The sequence below is a fragment of the Pyxicephalus adspersus genome, chromosome 8 (assembly GCF_032062135.1).
Source record: "Pyxicephalus adspersus chromosome 8, UCB_Pads_2.0, whole genome shotgun sequence".
Classification (NCBI taxonomy): domain Eukaryota; kingdom Metazoa; phylum Chordata; class Amphibia; order Anura; family Pyxicephalidae; genus Pyxicephalus; species Pyxicephalus adspersus.
In genome coordinates this window covers 69,716,500-69,735,067 of record NC_092865.1, presented here as the reverse complement: position 1 = coordinate 69,735,067, position 18,568 = coordinate 69,716,500, and the positions used below count along the sequence as shown (strand labels likewise).

At 38.7% G+C, this 18,568-nt stretch overlaps 1 protein-coding gene across 1 annotated transcript in view; it reads right to left on the bottom strand.

Annotated features, from left to right (window-relative positions):
• Positions 1-18,116, bottom strand: part of IFT27 (intraflagellar transport 27) — a 32,115-nt gene extending 13,999 nt beyond the window's left edge. The window contains exons 1-3 of the mRNA XM_072421076.1: positions 17,915-18,116; positions 4,115-4,194; positions 448-507 (exon numbers count right to left, since the gene is read on the bottom strand). Coding sequence (XP_072277177.1) covers positions 448-507; positions 4,115-4,194; positions 17,915-17,948 — 174 coding nt within the window. The 5' untranslated portion in view covers positions 17,949-18,116. The remainder of the gene's footprint in view (positions 1-447; positions 508-4,114; positions 4,195-17,914) is intronic.
• Between the last annotated feature and the right edge of the window lie 452 nt (positions 18,117-18,568).

Genomic DNA, 18,568 nt, shown 5'->3' with positions numbered 1-18,568 from the left:
ACCTGTGAATGTTCTTACTTCACAAAACCCAAATCTGTTTTCTGTAGGTTACTGCACATATACTGCACAGAATATTACTGATAATATTATTATTACCACACAGTATCTATATGGCGCCGACATATTATGCAGCGCTGTACAAAGTCCATAGTCATGCCACTCGCCACTAGCTGTCCCTCAAGGAAGCTCACAATCTAATGTCCCTACCATAGTCATATGTCATTATTACAGTTTGGGGAAAGCCAATTAACCTAACTGCATGCTTTTTGGGATGTGGGAAGAAACTGGAGTACCTGGATGAAACCCTGCAAACACAGAACCTGGCTGAGATTCAAACCTGGGACCTAGCGCTGCAAAGGCCAGAATGCTAACCACTGAGCCACCGTGCTGCACTATCACATAAGTCAATCATTCAAATGCAATCTTCTACAATAAATTTTTACATACCACACTATCACCAGTTTCTGGAATTGGTATGGTTTTCATAATTACGTCCATGGTAGTTGTCTGAAAGAAAGATAAATAAAAAAGTTAAGTTAAAATAACACATTTAGTTCTTTACATGTATGATGGCGCCAGTAAGGTCAATTTTAAAAGAGTGATGTGACCTTAATGAAGCAGCAGTTCAGCTTAAAAAAAAAAAAAGAAAAAGGATTTAACATGGAATGCACGGTTTTGAAGTACGTCACTATGTAAGGGCTACTTGAAGTCAATGAATTAAAAGGAAAAATGGAAGAGTTTGAGATACCTATTACATGACTTGTCAAAATAAAGTGTATGGCTGCCTCTAATCATGAAAATGTGTAATAAACACTGCAGACTCATACTGATATTCCCCACTTTGCTATAATGAATAGCACCCTGTGACTTCAATAAAACATGTACTGATATTTTAAAAAATAATAACATACTGAGTTCTGTATTAATATGACTATTGCTTCAACTAAATATGTATCAATTACGTTTTTCAGCTTGACTTTAATCAGGTCAAATCACTGTTCAGCCATGACCAGTAATGGGGTCCTGTGCAATTGCCTTGTCTATTTCAGGCATTAGTTATATCACTTATCAGTCTGGGTTAAGTAAGAATAATGAGAATTATGGGGTAGACCACATACACAAACACTATAAAAGTATAAATCAGCACAATTTTAGTTTTAACCATAAAACAAGGCCAATTTGTGCTTTTAGAACAGTTTTAAAACAAGAATGAATATCCTTCATATTCCTAATTCCAAATAATCCTCTACTTAACATTCAATGACGACTGTCAAGTACTTACATACAGTATTTACTAACTCCTTATGACTACACACGAAAGTTAGTGACACACATGAAAGAGATGGCAAGAGCAGAGTTGCTGGATTCATGAAACCACCGAGGCCAACATTGGCCATTACATGACCAACCTGTTTGTGGCTGTAAGAGGTATTAATGAGTTCCTTGGGGCTGGTGTTTGGTATTGAACTTGGTGCATGACCCTTTTTGAACTGCAATAGATTTACTAAAGGAAAAGAACATTCTGTGTGGAATGTCTTTGCTTTCTTCCAGTGCCAACAATAGAAATAAACATGACAATACCAAAGCATTTGTAATTGCAGCAATTGTCTGGGAGAAGTGGTGTATTTTCTGACATAAATGGGTGTCAATATTTTTGGCCATGACTGTATAAGACATTTTCGCTTTGCTCTCCTCTTTTAGTTAATCAACCCCTGTGTTTTTTATCTGGAAAAGGAGCCAACAACTGTTCTTAGATTTTATTATTCTGTTTGCTATCCACCTGAATGTAAGATTTGCTTTTTGTGTGAGACATGGATTCCTAGTCAGCTGCAAATTATAAACAAAGCTATTTAGGAATACCTCATTTAAGTTCCAGTTTGTTGCACCCCATTTTTGACACCCTGTCACCTTTTTTTTAACATACCATTCTTTCCTTTATTCTGTCTTCTGTGAAAAGATTTGGAAGTACATTGCAACATATAGGGTATTGCAGCTCCAGCTGCTTTTCTATGTTATCAAGGGCTGGGTAATTCAGTTTTTTTGTAAAGCAGAAGTTGGGCTTTAGGACAAAAATAAGCAAAAAACTAATTAGGAATAATAATTTTGCCCATTGTGTACCAACTTATAAAAACTGCTGTACAAGTACAAAATAGGGTTACCAAATATTTACTCAGAAATACAATATAATGAAATAGAAAAGAATTGCATAAAACAAGCTTTGGCTTAGCCCAAACTGGATGCAGTTATTAAAGTGGGCATGGCTTCACAGAAAATAAATGTAGCTTGTAGCATCATATCTTTCCTTCTTTGTGTTGCAAGAAACTGTGAAAGAGGTGTCAGCATTAGTATCAGTGTTCTCCCAGTCCCTTTTAGCCGGACCCACCACCTGGCACATTTCAGTAACTACCCAGCTGTTTTTGGGTGGTTACTGAACAGTGGGGTCACAATACAGCCACCCACCTAAAATTTCTCCCCACACAGCTTAAAAAAAATTCTAGGATGAGCACTGAGTAATATGAAATAATATCCACTTTTTTTGGTGTCAGTGGAGCCATATTACCTGGAAATTATAAGGCTGACTCACTTGCAAGGGAAGCCGATGGAATAGGAACATGGTTGTGCTGTATGTTCTTATATCTGTTTGAGGACTGAAGGACATGAAACTTAGGATCATTGTGACTTATATTGAAAATTGAATTGAAAGAGATTACTCACTAATTAGCTAAATGGGATTTGAATATACCATTGCCGTCATGACCACCTCCTTCCTTGCAACAATTTTAAATAAGAGGGCTGCTCCTCTCCTTCCTCCTGAATTTTTTCCGCGAAATGCGTCGAGAAAAAAAATCAGAATTTAAACTCTTCGGGGTGTTCTGTAAGGAGAGGTCATTATATACACCCACAATTTATTGTGTTTTATGTATTTGAAATGTTTGTTTTTAATGTTTATTAATAATAAAATGTTATTTTTGTAATATACTGATGGTACTGGCTTTAAAAGTCCTGCTTAACATTGATGTCTTTCATCGCATATCTTTTCTTATGAAACTTATTGGTGTCTGTAAAAAATTTAGTTAGTCAAAAAATGTTGGGGGTCAATAGAAGAATAGAAAAGAAAAATAACAGTGTTTGGTGATTACTTACCTGAACACACATTACCATGCTGCTACGCTGTTAGGACTATACTGTGACTGGTTGAATCACTTTGCTGTCATTCTACAAAATTCCAGGTATCCAGGATCCTTCAGGACTGTCAACTAAGCGCAGCTCACTTTTTTTAGGCATGAGAACACAATGATCCCCAAACTGGGACTTAAGGTACTTAAGTATTCACTTAATAATAATACAATTTATAAAATCATTACTCATCCAAATAGTATTTATATAACATTTGATACTGACCCAAGTGATTATTCAAATACCTAAAAAGTCCCAGCTTTACAAATTTTCGGGTTCTTTTTACATAAAATTGTGGGGAGTGGTAATTAAGATTTAATTGGGTTTTGGCAATTCTAGTATTAGGCATGAAAACATTAATGCATTGGAGAAGGAGACCAGATCAGACACCATAAGTGGGTCCTGATCTGCATATTTTTTCCTGGGTCTATTAAAGCCACTGGACCAGCTTAAAAGCCATGCAACTAGCATCATTAGAAGAAGAGTTCCGTAAAGGCAGTCCCCATACAAAACATTTCCTATAAAAATAATATGTAGACAATAATTCAGAAGCACAGCAATCCTTTTCTAAACATACTTTCTTAAGTGCTACTAAAATTTGCTACTTTCAGTTTTTAACACCACTTACCATTGATTTAGTAAAATGACTTTCATAGATACTGACTGTAAAGTGAGTTTCATGAACCCCAATTCAAACATGTACACACAGGCAATAATGCAAAAATGCATTCACATATGACAACGCTGACGTTGGTTTCTGTAGCTACGCTTTATCAAGTGGAAGCAACACAAATCACAGGCTGCAGGGTTTCTGCAGCTACCAATCCCATTTTAGGTGACATTAAAAAGAGAAAAGTTATTAACAAGCACAAAGCATTAGACTTAATTTTCATATCAGGTATGAGGAACACACACTGACCACACTTTATAGCCTTACCATAGTGTAATTCTTCTGGAAGTGGCTTCCATCACTCCGGAACAGCTGGATCAATGAGCTTTTCCCAACTGTTGAATCCCCTGTTTAGAAAATAAAAAGGTAAAGAAAAAATTGTCAACTTCAAATTGTACCCCACATAGTGTAGCTGCTAAGCTCTCTTTAAGCTGTTATTCTATGTAATAGTTCCTTAGCTTGCATATGGTCTCTGCCCCACCATTAGGCAGTGTAATATATGCTCCAGTTTTCCCAGCATCTTTACCACAAGCCATGTCAAAATTCATACGCACTTCTCTAAATTCTTGTTTGCATGATCATGGACAATTTAATTAGGGCAGAAAAGTGCCTATAATTTAGCAATAAAGACGGTCTCTTGTCTGAAAACTTTTTTTTTTTACTCTTTGCAAACTACACCTTACTAAATGTACCGCTGTCAGAGAAAAACTTAAAGCAGAACTATTACATTAAAAAAAAAAACAACTTACCTTTACAGGTGATCCTAGTCAAGTTGGTCCCACGCCATCCTGGCTTTATTGTTTGTCCCGGTGTGGACTGGACATAGGGTGCCTCCATCTTCTTCTCGAACATTAGGTAAAATTATATAAAATAAAATATCCGGTGCTAAAACTCCACTATAAATGTGTTTTTCCTGGCTCTCAGAGATTCCAGTTAGACAGTCCTGTATGAGTGTAAATCTCTATTTGGGATACTGACAGCAATATAAAGCTAATTAAAGCATACCTAAACTCACACATTTTCACTTTACATAAAAGGGTAGATCACCCTTACATATAAAGTTAAAAAGTTATTCATTTTTTATTTTTTTTTAATGCAGCACCTCTTTTTTAGCAAAAAAGGGTGCAGCACTTCCCCTTTCATTTTTGATTGCATCGGTGATCAAGACGGATTGGGAGCACAGAGCCTCCCGGTAAACCTAAGTCATGCCCGAGATCTCAGACATGCATAGAAGGGGCATTTTTTCTATTAGGGGAAAGCGCAGTGATATCTGCTCCCTTTTTTTCCCCCCTTTACAGTGGCTACGTCACCCGATCTCTCACTTACGTAGTGCCAGATCTGGTGACATGCCAAGAAGACTGAAGAGAGGAATTAAAGATGGCGGTGCCCAGCGCTTCCGCAGCACTGGGATGAAGAAGAATCCCAGGACGACGCAGGACCAGATGCTATCAGTGCTATCGAGGACCAGAGCTATCTGTGGGCTTAAAGGTAAGTGTAATTTTTTGGTTTCAGGTTAGTTCTGCTTTTAGTTTTAGGAATATCCTTACTTTACTGGTTTTTATTATTGTTATATTTTTGTTAAAGAGACTTCCCCTCACCTAATAACTGCAGGGTAGCAAACCATTGGTACGTTTCAAAATTATTGACTATGCCCTACAAGCTAATAGGAATAAGGTTCAAGTTCACGGATAACATGAGTCTGAATTATTAAAGCTCTCCCAGACTGGAGAAGATACTTTTTCATCAATGAACCTGGGTGATCCAGCAAATCTGGAATGGATCTGGTCCACGATTGAAAACATTTGCTAACAAAATAGCAAATGACTTTAAAGAAATCCATTCCAGGTTTGCTGATCACTCAGCTTCACTGATGAAAAAATATCTTCTCCAGCTTCTGAGAGCTTTAATAAATCAGGCCTAATTATTCTGAGGTGAACCCCGCATGGTAAAGATTTGTGGTCTTGGTATTTTCTATGTACAATGCCTGCAGACATTGTATGCTGTATACAACATGTAAGCCTATGCTCCTTTAAACCAAGCCCAATATTTATTGCAAGTTAGCCTCACTAACTTTTAAATGATGTTCACAAAGTGTGCAACTTGCCCTATCCATCCCAAGCCGTTCGTCTTGCACCAGGGTCATATTTGAGCCTTATGGTAGATACAATAACCACGTGTGTATGGTCACACAGTAATGTGTGGGGATTATAATCACAAATTGGGGTAAAAAAAAGTTTGGAAACCCATGTGAGACAGTTAATATATAAAATGAATTCTGAGCAATTTTCAGTGGTGTAGGTGCAGAAACAGTCAGTGAGAGACGTGTGTGTGGGAGTCCGCTTCGTAAGCTTGTCATTTCTGGTAATTGTGCATATTTTGCAACCCCCGTTTCACAAGTATTTTCTTCTAAAATTCTCAGCCTTGTTGAAGTGGGCTATTTTTTAAAGGGACACACCACTTCCATGTGACTTTTGAATTTTCAAAACCTAAGTGTCAAATTTCTCAAAGGGTACCCAAATATCAATTGATTTCCATTTATATTGCAAAACCATTACAATTATGTAAGTGCAATTAGTTTTCTTGAGTGTATCTGGACATCACCTTCCTTTATTCTCTTGTCCAACCGCATTCTGGGATACACAGGATGAGTACTAGAAGCCCATGTGCTAAAAGCAAATATGGTGACAAGCAGGAAAAAACAAAGTAAGCAAAACCCATCCCATCATTGTAATCAAGTGTCTGTGAACCCAACGTGGGTTTATAGCATAGAATATACAAAGCAGAATTGACAGGTACACTGCGGTTAAATACTCAAGGAACCAGAGACTATTCACTTAGCAAGTACAATTGAATAAATATGTAAAACCCAGATTTAAATAGATGCGAAGATAAGGTCTAAGTTTCCATAACTCCTTTTTTCCCTACTCCCCTTTCTAGGCATGTTTAATAAAGTACTTTACAGTATTTACCATTGTAAAAACAAAGATTTTTTTTAACCTGAAAATGCTCAGTTTATACTCATGTCACACCACTAGATGGTGCTGTGTCATTGTGTAAAATGTATAACAAACTTACCTCTGATACATTGGGCCTAGTGTAATTTTGATTTATTTATTCACCTTGATTTTTTTGGAAAATCTATTGATTTCTTTTTTAAATGCTAGCAGTGATGGTCACATTTTGTGCCTTTTACCAGGGTGAATGTTTTCTTGTTTTTTTCATGTGAAAGTAGGAACCTTGGTTGACAAACCATTAGGACTTTTTCAGCTGCATGCATGGTGAATAGATTCTTTGATCTACGAGACTGAATTAAAGTCAGGTTTAAGATTGAATTGGCAGTGTTAGAATGTGTTGTTCATGTTTACTTGTATTCTTGGGCTCTCTCACAAAAATGGTCTGGAAATGTAGGGTTTTGCATATTCTAAACCTGGCTACCATAGAAGTCAATGGGGAAAGGTTTGGTGGTTTGCTCTGGTCTCAACAAGAAACTTTCCTACTGAGCAGAGGCCCTCTGAATATTTTGGTTGAATATGTTCCCTGTGTGAGCTGTCTTCATCCTGAAACTAACCCCATTCGACCCAATAGTATTTATTATTTATTACCTGCACATTAGGTGTAGTAAAGTAGTGCTATCAGTACCTTTTCATTTCACTTTCCCTAGTGAAGAGGTCATAGTTGCTTCTTGTTTCAAACATGGAGTGAAAAGGGATAAAGTAGGCAGCGGTACTCAACCCAGAAATTATTTTAAGCTGGGTAGGAAGAAATTGTAGGAGGGTGGCAGCCCCTGTATTGTGACCCAACTCTGCAGTAACCTCCCAAAAATAGCCGGGTGGTTGCTGAAAAGTGCCAGATGGTGCTGCCAACTAAAAGCGTCTGGGGAGAATACTGGGCCGTATCAATAGTGCAGTGTAAGCAGCGATTAGGGCTTTTATTAGTACTAAAAAACAGAAGTCGTCAGGGAAACTCACATAATACACAGAGAAGAATATTAAACTTATCTACAGGATAATTATTCTAATGTTTACTGAAATATTCTACAATATTAGTTTCCAAAAAACATGCAGTTAGGTTAATTGGCTCCCCCCTTAAAAATTGATCTTAGACTGTATTAAAGACATATGACTATGGTAGGGACATTAGATTGTGAGCTCCTTTGAGGGACAGCTCGTCAGCTCGTCATAGTCAGTGACATGACTATGGACTTTGTACAGAGCTGTGTAATATGTCAACCCTATATAAATACTGTATTATAATAATAAATAGATATTGAGGATGCCATATTTCATAAACAAGTTGCATGAATACTTCTGGAATTGTGAAAATTCACTTATTAGGATAGTTATTGGATGTATGCTTTTGGATTTACTGAATATGGTAGTCTGGTATGGTACTAGATAAAAAGTATCAGAATTACAACACCTAACTCCTGCCAGCCTCTCCAATGGCGACACTTGTATCATTAACTAACCAAGGACTTAATCCTCCCAAATGTCGGCTAGAGTTGGGGATTCACACATTCTTAAATAATTTTTGTTTATTAATGTATTAGCTTATGTTGTGTCATACTTTAGCAATGCCAGCACAAGATGGGCAAATGAATGTGAAACTGGGACTTGTCTAGTCTACAAAAGAAGAGGCCTCTGGTTGTAAGGTACATCTTGAATTCCTGGAAATAGCCTCATGTAAGCAGCACAGCAGTTTTCCAGAAATGGAATGCAACAAAACCCTCACGTTCAATGATCTGCATGGATCTTAAGCTAATAAAGCAAAGATCTAATGCAAATAAAGCTGTGTTTATATCTCCATTCATTTAGCCACTGAAAATTCAGTGTGAGATCTAGCTAGCATTATCAGTAACAGGCCATGCTGGTTCTCAATCCCCATGAAAAAAAAAAAAAAAGAAGAAAATCTCAGGTTTGCTATTCGGTGCTCTTTCTTTCCCAATAAAGGTCTCTCTCATTCCTTAATACGAGAGCAATAAACTCTTCAGGGGTCTGTAATTACGGAGTGTAATTCTGCTGCTCTCTTGTCTGTTTAAAGGCACTCAGAACTGGCTTACTTGAGACGTGCAATTTCTTTACCCATGTAATCATGTACCCTGCCGTGTGGTATTGTGTGCTTTATACACAATATGATAATGTGTATAATCAAAGAGTTGCTATATAACGTTTCTACTTTCTTGCCCACTTTAGACCAATAAGTAGTTGTGATTTTGAGTCACAAAAAAAAAAAAAAAAATGCTTAGATTATGACAGTTTCACCGTGCTCTTCAGGTACAGGTATCATGGAAACCCCCCCAATGACAGTAATAAATGGTACAAAGGATGAAGCGGGTTATATTTGTATCAAGCTATCAGAACAGATAAGTGTGTACAATTACAAGCAGTTTCAGAAACTGGTTATACTATGAAGTAAAAATTAAATAAATAAAAAAATAGTCTCTCTTTATAAAAGTAGTGAATATGACATTCATCAGCATTCACTGTTGGAGAATCTATCATTGCCATCTAAAACACATGGACCAGGAAAATTCTCCACCAGAGAATGATGATGAATGTCAGATTCACAGCTTCTGTTAAATTAACCTCTGAATGTAGGAACAAAATTTCCCTGGACCCTCACACCTTTCGTTCAAAGAAAACTTCTCCCATTGGAATGTGGGCAACAGCAGTCCAGTATCAACTTGGTAAATATACAGTTCACATAATTGTGTTGTCGTACCCGACACGTTTCGCCTGGTATAGGCTTCCTCAAGGGTGCCTGCACATTTTCAAGAACGTATGAGTGAATATTCCAAATATAAGTGAATTCATAAAAGCACTGAGAGATCTGATCAAAACTATGGTGTTAAGGTTGTTCCAGGTGGTTGTGACCTGGTAATGACCAAAGGAAAGCCGGAGTAGCAGTGAGAGAAAGGACTGCAGCCGCAGCCTCTTTCAGCAACATAATTGACTAATGTTTGCCGTATACAAACCTATTATGGGTGTGCTATAAATATTATTGCTATTGAGAATTTTTATCATAAATACTATAGTTTTTGCCACAAAAAAAAACCCTCTGTACTTTTTTATTCATATGTTTACTATTATCTGGGGTTGGCAAACAAACATCTACTTAATAATAATAATTTGGACACCACTACCACACTAAGAAGTTTATTTTGTGATTGTACTAATATTGCTAACATACTTTGAAAATGCCTGTTTACTGGCTGCTATGAAGATCTCCTAACTTTATACCTTCTAATAAACAAACCAAAGCCAAGCCGAGCTTCTATTTTGTGATAGTGATGTAAAAAGCGGCAAAGCAAAAAGATCAGAATGACAGCAAAGGAACTTCTATGACAGTGTCAGAAATGGTAACGGGTTTCTCTTTAACAGTACAAACAAAAGTCTCAGTGGCTATTAGATGATCTTACACTGAGCTATTAAATGGGAAAAATGTACTTCATTGAAGAGGTAAAGTTTCATCTGGGTAAAAGTCAAGGACCTCTGTATAGCAGGATGAATCCCCAGAGACATGCACAGAAATAGTTTAAAGAATTAGAATACTTGCAGAAAGGTGTAATTTAACAGAAAAGGTATTGTGAGCACATTGATGAACACAACAGGTTCACATACATCTGTCCTGTGCACTTATTATGTTACATACACCCCTGCAGATCCCATTTACCCTCCCTTCCCGTGATCTCCACTCTGTAGTAGATAAGGAAAGTCTAGAAGCACAAGTAATAAATTCAGGGTGCCCGGCGGATAGGAGAAGATGCGATCACTCACATAGGTACCCCCTCTTTTGGACTCCTATTGTCTCCCCTGCACTTTTTCTTTACAGATGTGTACAAGGCTGTACTTTATCTGTTATTCACATTTTTTTCTTTTGTGCAGTCATGTTAAAAATATGCTAATGCTTGCTTCAGCCCCTTTTCAGCTTTCACCTCCACTTAATACCACCACCAGCCACGCTCCTCTTTTTTTATCCAGTGTCATCCACCCCTTCCTTGTCACTACAGTTACTACATAACCCTCATGTCCCATTTGCACATAGTTACATAGTAGGTTAGGTTGAAAAAAAAGACATAAGTCCATCAAGTTAAACCACTAGGGAAATAAACATATGCCAGATATAAGACATAGTTGGTCCAGAGGAAGGCAAAACAAAAAACTCTGGTACAATTTGCTTTAACAGGGAAAAAAATCCTTCCTGATTCCATGAGACAATCAGATGTTCCCTGAATCAACAGTCACTGGTATTTCACATTTTCACAGACCTTACAGTGAAGAATCCCTTCCTTATCCGGAGCTTAAACTTTTTCCTCCAGACGCAGAGTGCCCTCTTGTTCTTTGTAATGATCTCAAAGTGAATAATGAGGAAGAGAGGACTGTTTATATATTTATACAGGGTGATCATTTCCACCCTTAATTGTCTCTTCTCAAAACCTTTTAATTTCAATAGATTTTTATTCAATAAAATAGAAAAAGTGAATTGTAAATAACTGAATTTGAACAGCAAAATACAGGTAATATTTGAAAAAAAATCACATCAGGTTTACAGAGTATTTCTGGAATTACCAGCAAATAAACATATCTCCAAAAATCTTGGCAGTCTCTGTAATATTGCTTGACCTGCCAAACAAGTAATGAGAAAAGAAGGTAGTTTGGGTAGGCGGGAAGAGGGTTCACATCACATAAGGAGGGAGACTGAGCAGAGGAACAATCCACAGATCCCAGGTGAGTTTAAAGGCATATGGGGTATCTAATAGTATAGGAAAGCTTCTCATTCACCATTATCCAATTTATTTTCACTGGTAATGGGGCCATTGTTATTGATGGTGTCCTCCAGGCCAGTGGGATATTACCCGCTAGGAGCAGATAAGTACAAAATTTCCTTGTGTATTTCAGGCAATTGTATATCAATTTTGCTCAAGAGGACGCATTCCAGACTGAGGGGAAGAGTAGTTTGTACCACCAGAGTGAGAAGGTCAAATACCTTTCCGCAGAATTCTTGTGCCACCGGGCACAACCACCAGATATGTTCCATGAGGGCATAAGGAACCAGGGAAGCATTTGGCTATCTTGGTAGGGATTAGGTACCAGCGTAGCTCAATTCAAGCAGGTTCACATTAAGTCAGACTTAGAAATATTTTGGGCTATCTCGGTCCACTCCTCAAGTCATAATTGGTTCATACCCCTTTTCCCAGGCTTTCATATAGGGTAGTTTGGAGGAGGGGCCAACAGCGCAGAGTAAAGAATTGAGATCTGTCCCACCAAGTCAGCCAAAGTCTTACAGGTACTCGCCAATGCAGTTGAGCAATATGGGGGAGGACTCTCAAGGAGTTTGGAGTTTATAAAAGTGCGGAGCTGGGAAAAGCAAAAACATTCGGTTTGGGGTTTGATAGTCCCGCCAATGGATGTCCCCATCCCCCCTCCTGGCCTACAACTACACCTGTCTTAATGATATTATCGCCTAAGGTAGGTTTAAACAAATTAAACAGTGAGAGCTTATGTACCTCCTATAAAAGATGCCACATCCCTCCTTTTTTGTACGACATGAAAAAATTGGAAAATTTGTCAGACGTTTTAGGCATTAAACGTAGACACACTTGATCAAAAATATAAAACAAACACATTTATACAAAAAGACCATACATAAAACACAAACACATTTATACAAAAAGACCATACATAAATACACAAACACATTTTAAAATACTTTTCCAGATTTTACATCATGAAATCAGAAACACACTTAATTATTTTGTGTGTCTAAATTTGAGGCCTAAAAAGTCCCACAAAATTGTCTTTATTCTGGGGGAAATTTATCAATTCTGTAGCACAGAAGGCAATGTGAATCAGGAAACAGTGAGGAAGATTTGAGACAAACTTATACTTTGGCAGCTTCATTCATAAATTCATCCCTCTGCTGCTCTAAAGTAGCAGTGCAACAAAAAAGAATCTGACCCTGACCACTTACTTGTGCAATTGTTTTAAAAGGGAAAATCTCTCTCATCTTGTTGAAAATCAGATTCATTTCCGGTGATAAATGCGTTGCAGACGTGTACAAATCTGTTGCAGTGTTATGACCAAGATTACAGAACATCGCAGATACACATATAAACGGTCACCAAGCCTTTGTTAACTGACAGGCAGCTAATTTGCATGATATATTTCCTCTGTATACGGAAAAGCATATGTAGTGCCAGACTTTAATTTTTTTGAAAAATGATTTTTTTTGTCCAGTGGTTTATTTATGTCTCAGCTTCTTGCTTGCTGCACAATAATTAACAAGCACTTTGTGGGTGTAGGACTGCGGTATGTGTGGGCAGTGCATACAGGGAGTAGGCTCACGCTACTTAAGGTGATACTGAAAGCTGCACAGCTGAACCAGAAAAAAAAAAATAAACATACCTATCCCTATAGTGAGGTGAGGATTTAGAAATCAGAAGAATGGCCAGGAAAGAAAAGGAAAAAAGAGGTATGGCCCAGGCGGGAAATTAAAAAGTTTCATGATATCAAATGACAACAGGTAGGTTGGAATCTGTAATAAATTAGAGAAGAGATTTCACATATAATACAGTGTTCTCCCTAGAAATTTTTATTCAGCCGAATGGTGGGAAGCTGTAGCCGGGTGGTAAAAAAGTGGCAGGGCAAGACACGGCTTATTTAGTGCTCCTAGTTTATGCCATAGGTATCTAGTAACCCCTATTATGGTGTCAGTGTTCTACCTTCCCTCTATACCTTGTTCCAACCTAATGCCTGGCTTGTTAGTATGTCCAATTTTTCCCATATTATGCCCAAACTGTTTAGTGTTGTGTATTTTGATTTAATTTCCTAGTGTTCTATGTTTTAATAGTGTAATTCTTTGTAGTAGTGTGGTTTAGTTTACATTACCAGTAAAAACAACCTGCCATTTACCACGCATAATGCGGATGCTCCTCATGATACATTCCCGATGTCAGGCATGAGCTACCTGGTTTATATGACACAAATATCCCAGGAGGCCGCAGATTTACCCCGCAGGCTTTACCACCATGCCAGTAAAGACGGAAAGGGAGGGATCCTCCCCCAAAAATGGAAAAGAAAAACAACACATTTTACTAATAAAAAAAAAAAATAAAGGAAGAAAGTCATCCTTTATATAATGTTAAAAGGTGGTGATGCTTTAAAGACAGGCATGCCTAAAGCCCAGGGGGCAATTGCAGCCCGTGTTAAGATTTCCATCGGCCCGCAGCCCGTCATAAAATCAATAATATGCGGCCCGCCAGCACTGTTGACCACAGTATAAAAAAAAAACATTTACAAAAAAGCTATTTTATATTTAATTAGAGTTGATCAACCGCCTTTCCAAATATTGGCCCGGTACTCAGCGTGCATAATCGGCAGGACCAGAGTCCCCATGTGTGCACATACGTCCTACGTCATTAAAGTGGGCGTGTGCTGTGTGTGACCCGCACGGACCACGCCCACTCTGATTCCAAGAACGTGCTCTGCACAGAGCCCACACCGACACCAGACCCTGTGCACAAAGAATCCCTCCTGTCACCCTGGTGGGCGTGTGCTGTGCAGGACCCACAAACGTGCTGAAGGGTTGGCCCCCACACATTTTCACCTCACCAAATCTGGCCCTCTTTGCAAAAAGTTTGGACACCTTTGCTTTAGGAGCATGTGATGGGGGCAGGACAGCCTGTCCCCCTCTCATCACTGCCCATATTATATTAAAAAAAATAAAAATTAAAAACTGTAAAATGTATTCATCCGAGTGTGTGTGTGTACAATGACAGCAGCGCAGTGTGATAGCTGTGTGTGTGTGTGAAGGCTGCTTGTCATATTCTGCAGCTTAACAACTCATTGTCTAATCCTTCAGTTCTTCTAAATTGTTGGTTGTAACGACTTGAATTTTCAGGGTACACAGGGGACTCTCATAGCTACTAGTAACCAAAATTTATTTAAAGACCTAAAGATATGAGGGTAACAAGTTTAAAAACTTGTGAAATTTGAACATTGAGGTTGCTGTTTCAAAGGCAAGTGCACCTTTAGCAAATTTAGAGACACCCCCGGGGCCACTTACATAGCAGAGGAGAATTGGAGTTTATACATTAAAAAGAAGCCCCCCTTTCCCCCCTCCTTCCCTCATCTAGCTCTTACCAGCATCTCGAATCTCTGAACAGATGACAGCTAAGAACAGAGCAGCCTCTCCGTTGTCCGTTCAGAGGATTAGAACTGTGGATGAGAGCCGGGCTGAGGGGGCACGGCAGTCGGGCGCTCCGCCCACTAAAAGCAAAATCATGCTGTTAGCTGAAAGCTGTTTAGGGGTTCGCCATGGTCAGCAAATGGTAAGAGTTAAGGTGCGTACACACTTCCAATTTTTATCGTTCCAATCGAACGACGAACGATCGATTGGGCAAAAAATCGTTCGTAAAAAAGTAACCAACGACACCGACGAACGAGGAAAGTCGCTGGAAACGAACGACCGGACCGACGGATCGGATTGGACGACGATCGTTGAACATCGTTCGTGTGTACGGTCGTTCGTTGATCGTCCATGTTCAGAGCATGCGTGATGAACGAACGTCCGTTCACTTTCCTGTCGTGCACATAGTTCCTCTATCGCTCAAACGATCGTATCTATTGTGTGTACAATATCTACGAACGATCGTGTCGTTAACTCTATGTGCAGGATCGGTGCTATACGATCGTTCATATATATCGTGCATGAACGTTCGTCGTTCGTTTTCCAACGATAATAATTGGAAGTGTGTACGTAGCTTTAGAAAGGAATCAAAACAGGGAGAAAGGGACAGAACCAACATAGGGAACACAAATCATCTTCAAAATCTGTAACAATAAATAGTCTGTAAGAGCAACAAAAGTACTCTGAGCAAGAAATAGCTGCTCGTTAAAGGGTCTCATCTCTAGTCAGGGAAACAGGAAGGATATAGAGGCAAACTCTTCTCTAATAGTTTTGATTTCAAGCTAGCCCTAATAACCTGTCCATTTATAATTACAAGAAAGGATAGATAAAGAGAGGGCTATTTAAGGAATGCAATTTAAATTGTGTTTACTCCTCTATTTTGGAAGAAATAATTCCAAAAAAAAACCACACTGACATTCTCATTATTTGTATATTAGGACAGTTAATGTATATACAGGTAAAACATTGCTGACAGACAACTACATCCCATGCTGTTATTTGGAATAAGTTTGTGCCTGTGTCCAATCCACTGTGAACACAAGTGGCATTCCTCTCCCCAATTTACCTACGTCCTATTCACTGCTAGCATATGCAGCCCCCTCACCTTTAGTATAGCTTGGATACATAACCAAGCCTTGCCAGCCTTGTACCAGCACGGCTGTGGGGGAAACAGAGGGCTACAACAAACTGGTATGATGGTTGATCAGTGGCGTTAGACAACATTGACTATCTCAGCTGGTAGTAACAAAGCTTTTTTTGGGGGTCCTATTAGAAGAATGCATGCTCCATTACAAATCAGCTTCTTCTGGCACTATACACTTTACACATTCCCATTGTTTAAGGTTCAAGGAATATTTAGGCTACATTGAAAATTTTGCACATTGTGGAGCAATTTAAAATGGATAGCACTGCGGATTGTACATTAACACAACACGTAGGTGTGAAGCTCCTAGTTATTAGCTTCAGTTACTTACAGAATTGCATTCCTTCAGTTTTTACTATTTCACAAAACAATTAAAATTTAGAAATATATCTATAAACATTTTTACAGTTCTATACTATTTATTAGGTTTAAATTTGAGTTTGATAAACAATTGCGGAACTTTATAAAAAAAGTCTAATATTAGTAGCATCGTCTTTTAAAAACAAACTAAACCCAACATTGTACAAGGCAATCAGATTAATAAATATTTACAAATGACTGATTGTAGACATATCATCTGTTTTATTGGCCTCATGTGCTTGTACATTACATTACAGCTATTTCGTCTCTAAATGTATCCAGTGGAAGGGTCAACTAGATGTGTAATGTGTAATGAGCTATTCCAGGACTTTGCATGGTAACAAGAAACTAAAAAGGCAGGAGAGGTCCGGGTTGTGTGTATAAACAGGTATGGCAATGCACTGCTATACAGTGGATTTTTTAATAAGTTCAAAAAGTAATACTTTACATTAATTAACAATTCCTGTATGTATTTGTCTTGTTTGAACTTTAGGGTTAGTTGGCTTAATGTACAGGCCCTGTGCATTTGGAAAATATTTATTCGGAAACATATATGTTTCCGAATAAATATGTTTGATGGGAAAGGGTCTTTTTAGTGTTTTCAGAGATTCCACCCACTCCTAAATTCTATGGTCTGGACTGATTCTAAATGTATTGAGGACCAATATTTGGTTTTCTTCCTAAAGGGATTTAATCTATCCTCGGTTCTATGTTTGCTGGCTGCTTATCTGAGAAGGGTATCCTCTATATCAGTGGTCCCCAATCCCCAGGCTGCAGACCAGCATACACACGTACAATTGTTCTCGTCCGATAATCGGCTCAGGGCTGATATCAGACGAGAATTTGGCGTGTGTACAGGGCTCGTTGTCCAACAACTTAACGACCGTCCTGGCGGATTCCACGGACGATGGACAACGAACGATCCTAATGGAAGTGAAGGGGAGAGAGCGCAGCGGGGTGCCATTCCATCGCTCTTCTCCCTCCCCTTCCCATAGAACAGATCGGTGCTGTACGTACAGCACTTGTTCATGCATCGTGCAGTCGTTGGAAGGGGGTGTGTGTGTGTGTGTGTGTGTGGCCCCCCCATGTATGAGTACACTATTTACACACTCTATATAAATAATGTAATATTTATATATATATATATATATATAGCCCCCCATGTATGAGTACACACTGTATAATATATACACATACACACTATATAAATAATGTATAATAACACCCTCTGATGGGACAATCAGTATACCAGAAGTGTGGGGTGAAGTGTTAGTTACCCCTGCCATGTGTTTGCCCCCACAGATCTCCATGGTATTGATATAGAAGCCCCCACACACATTATATATAAGATATAACAGCAGTTTCTGCACACTTACCTGCCACAATGCACTTTGCTGTCAGTTTTACCATTATGCTGGAAGACAAAGCTAACAGACCTCTCCTTGGTTGCAGGCTCTCTGTATGTTGTGCATGTATATGGTGTTACCCAGCAATGGCTTCTGACAACCATCAGATCCTAGCAGGCTGAGCTTTGTTTACACTCCAGTATCCCTGAGCAGCGTGCTCGTGCACATTCTCTTATCCGTGCACTGCGCACGTCGGAAAGTGTGCACGGGTCTTTACACAGACACTACGCATGCGTGGGTGCATTACGCGCTCTCCCTTATTTGTTGTGGGTATAATGCGCGCTCACGTATTTACACATTGCACATGCTGAAAAGCTTACATGCGCTCACTAATACACATGCTTCATTAAACGTTTGCGTACCTGAGTCTGCCATGTTATTTACCTTTTCATGAGTTTTCCTGGTTTTAACCCTTTCGTCACTGTTAGTGTCTCCCTGGTTCCTGGATAGGAGTAACCTCTCTATTCTCTGGAGTACCAACAAGAAAAGTACTCGTGTATTGGCTATTCTTTTCAGACACCCTCTCTCCCTAAACTTGTGTTTACTGATCCTTCCCCTCACTTCTATGCTTTGCATTTCAGGCACTCCACAATATTCCAGAGAATTGACTGAAAACAGGCCAAC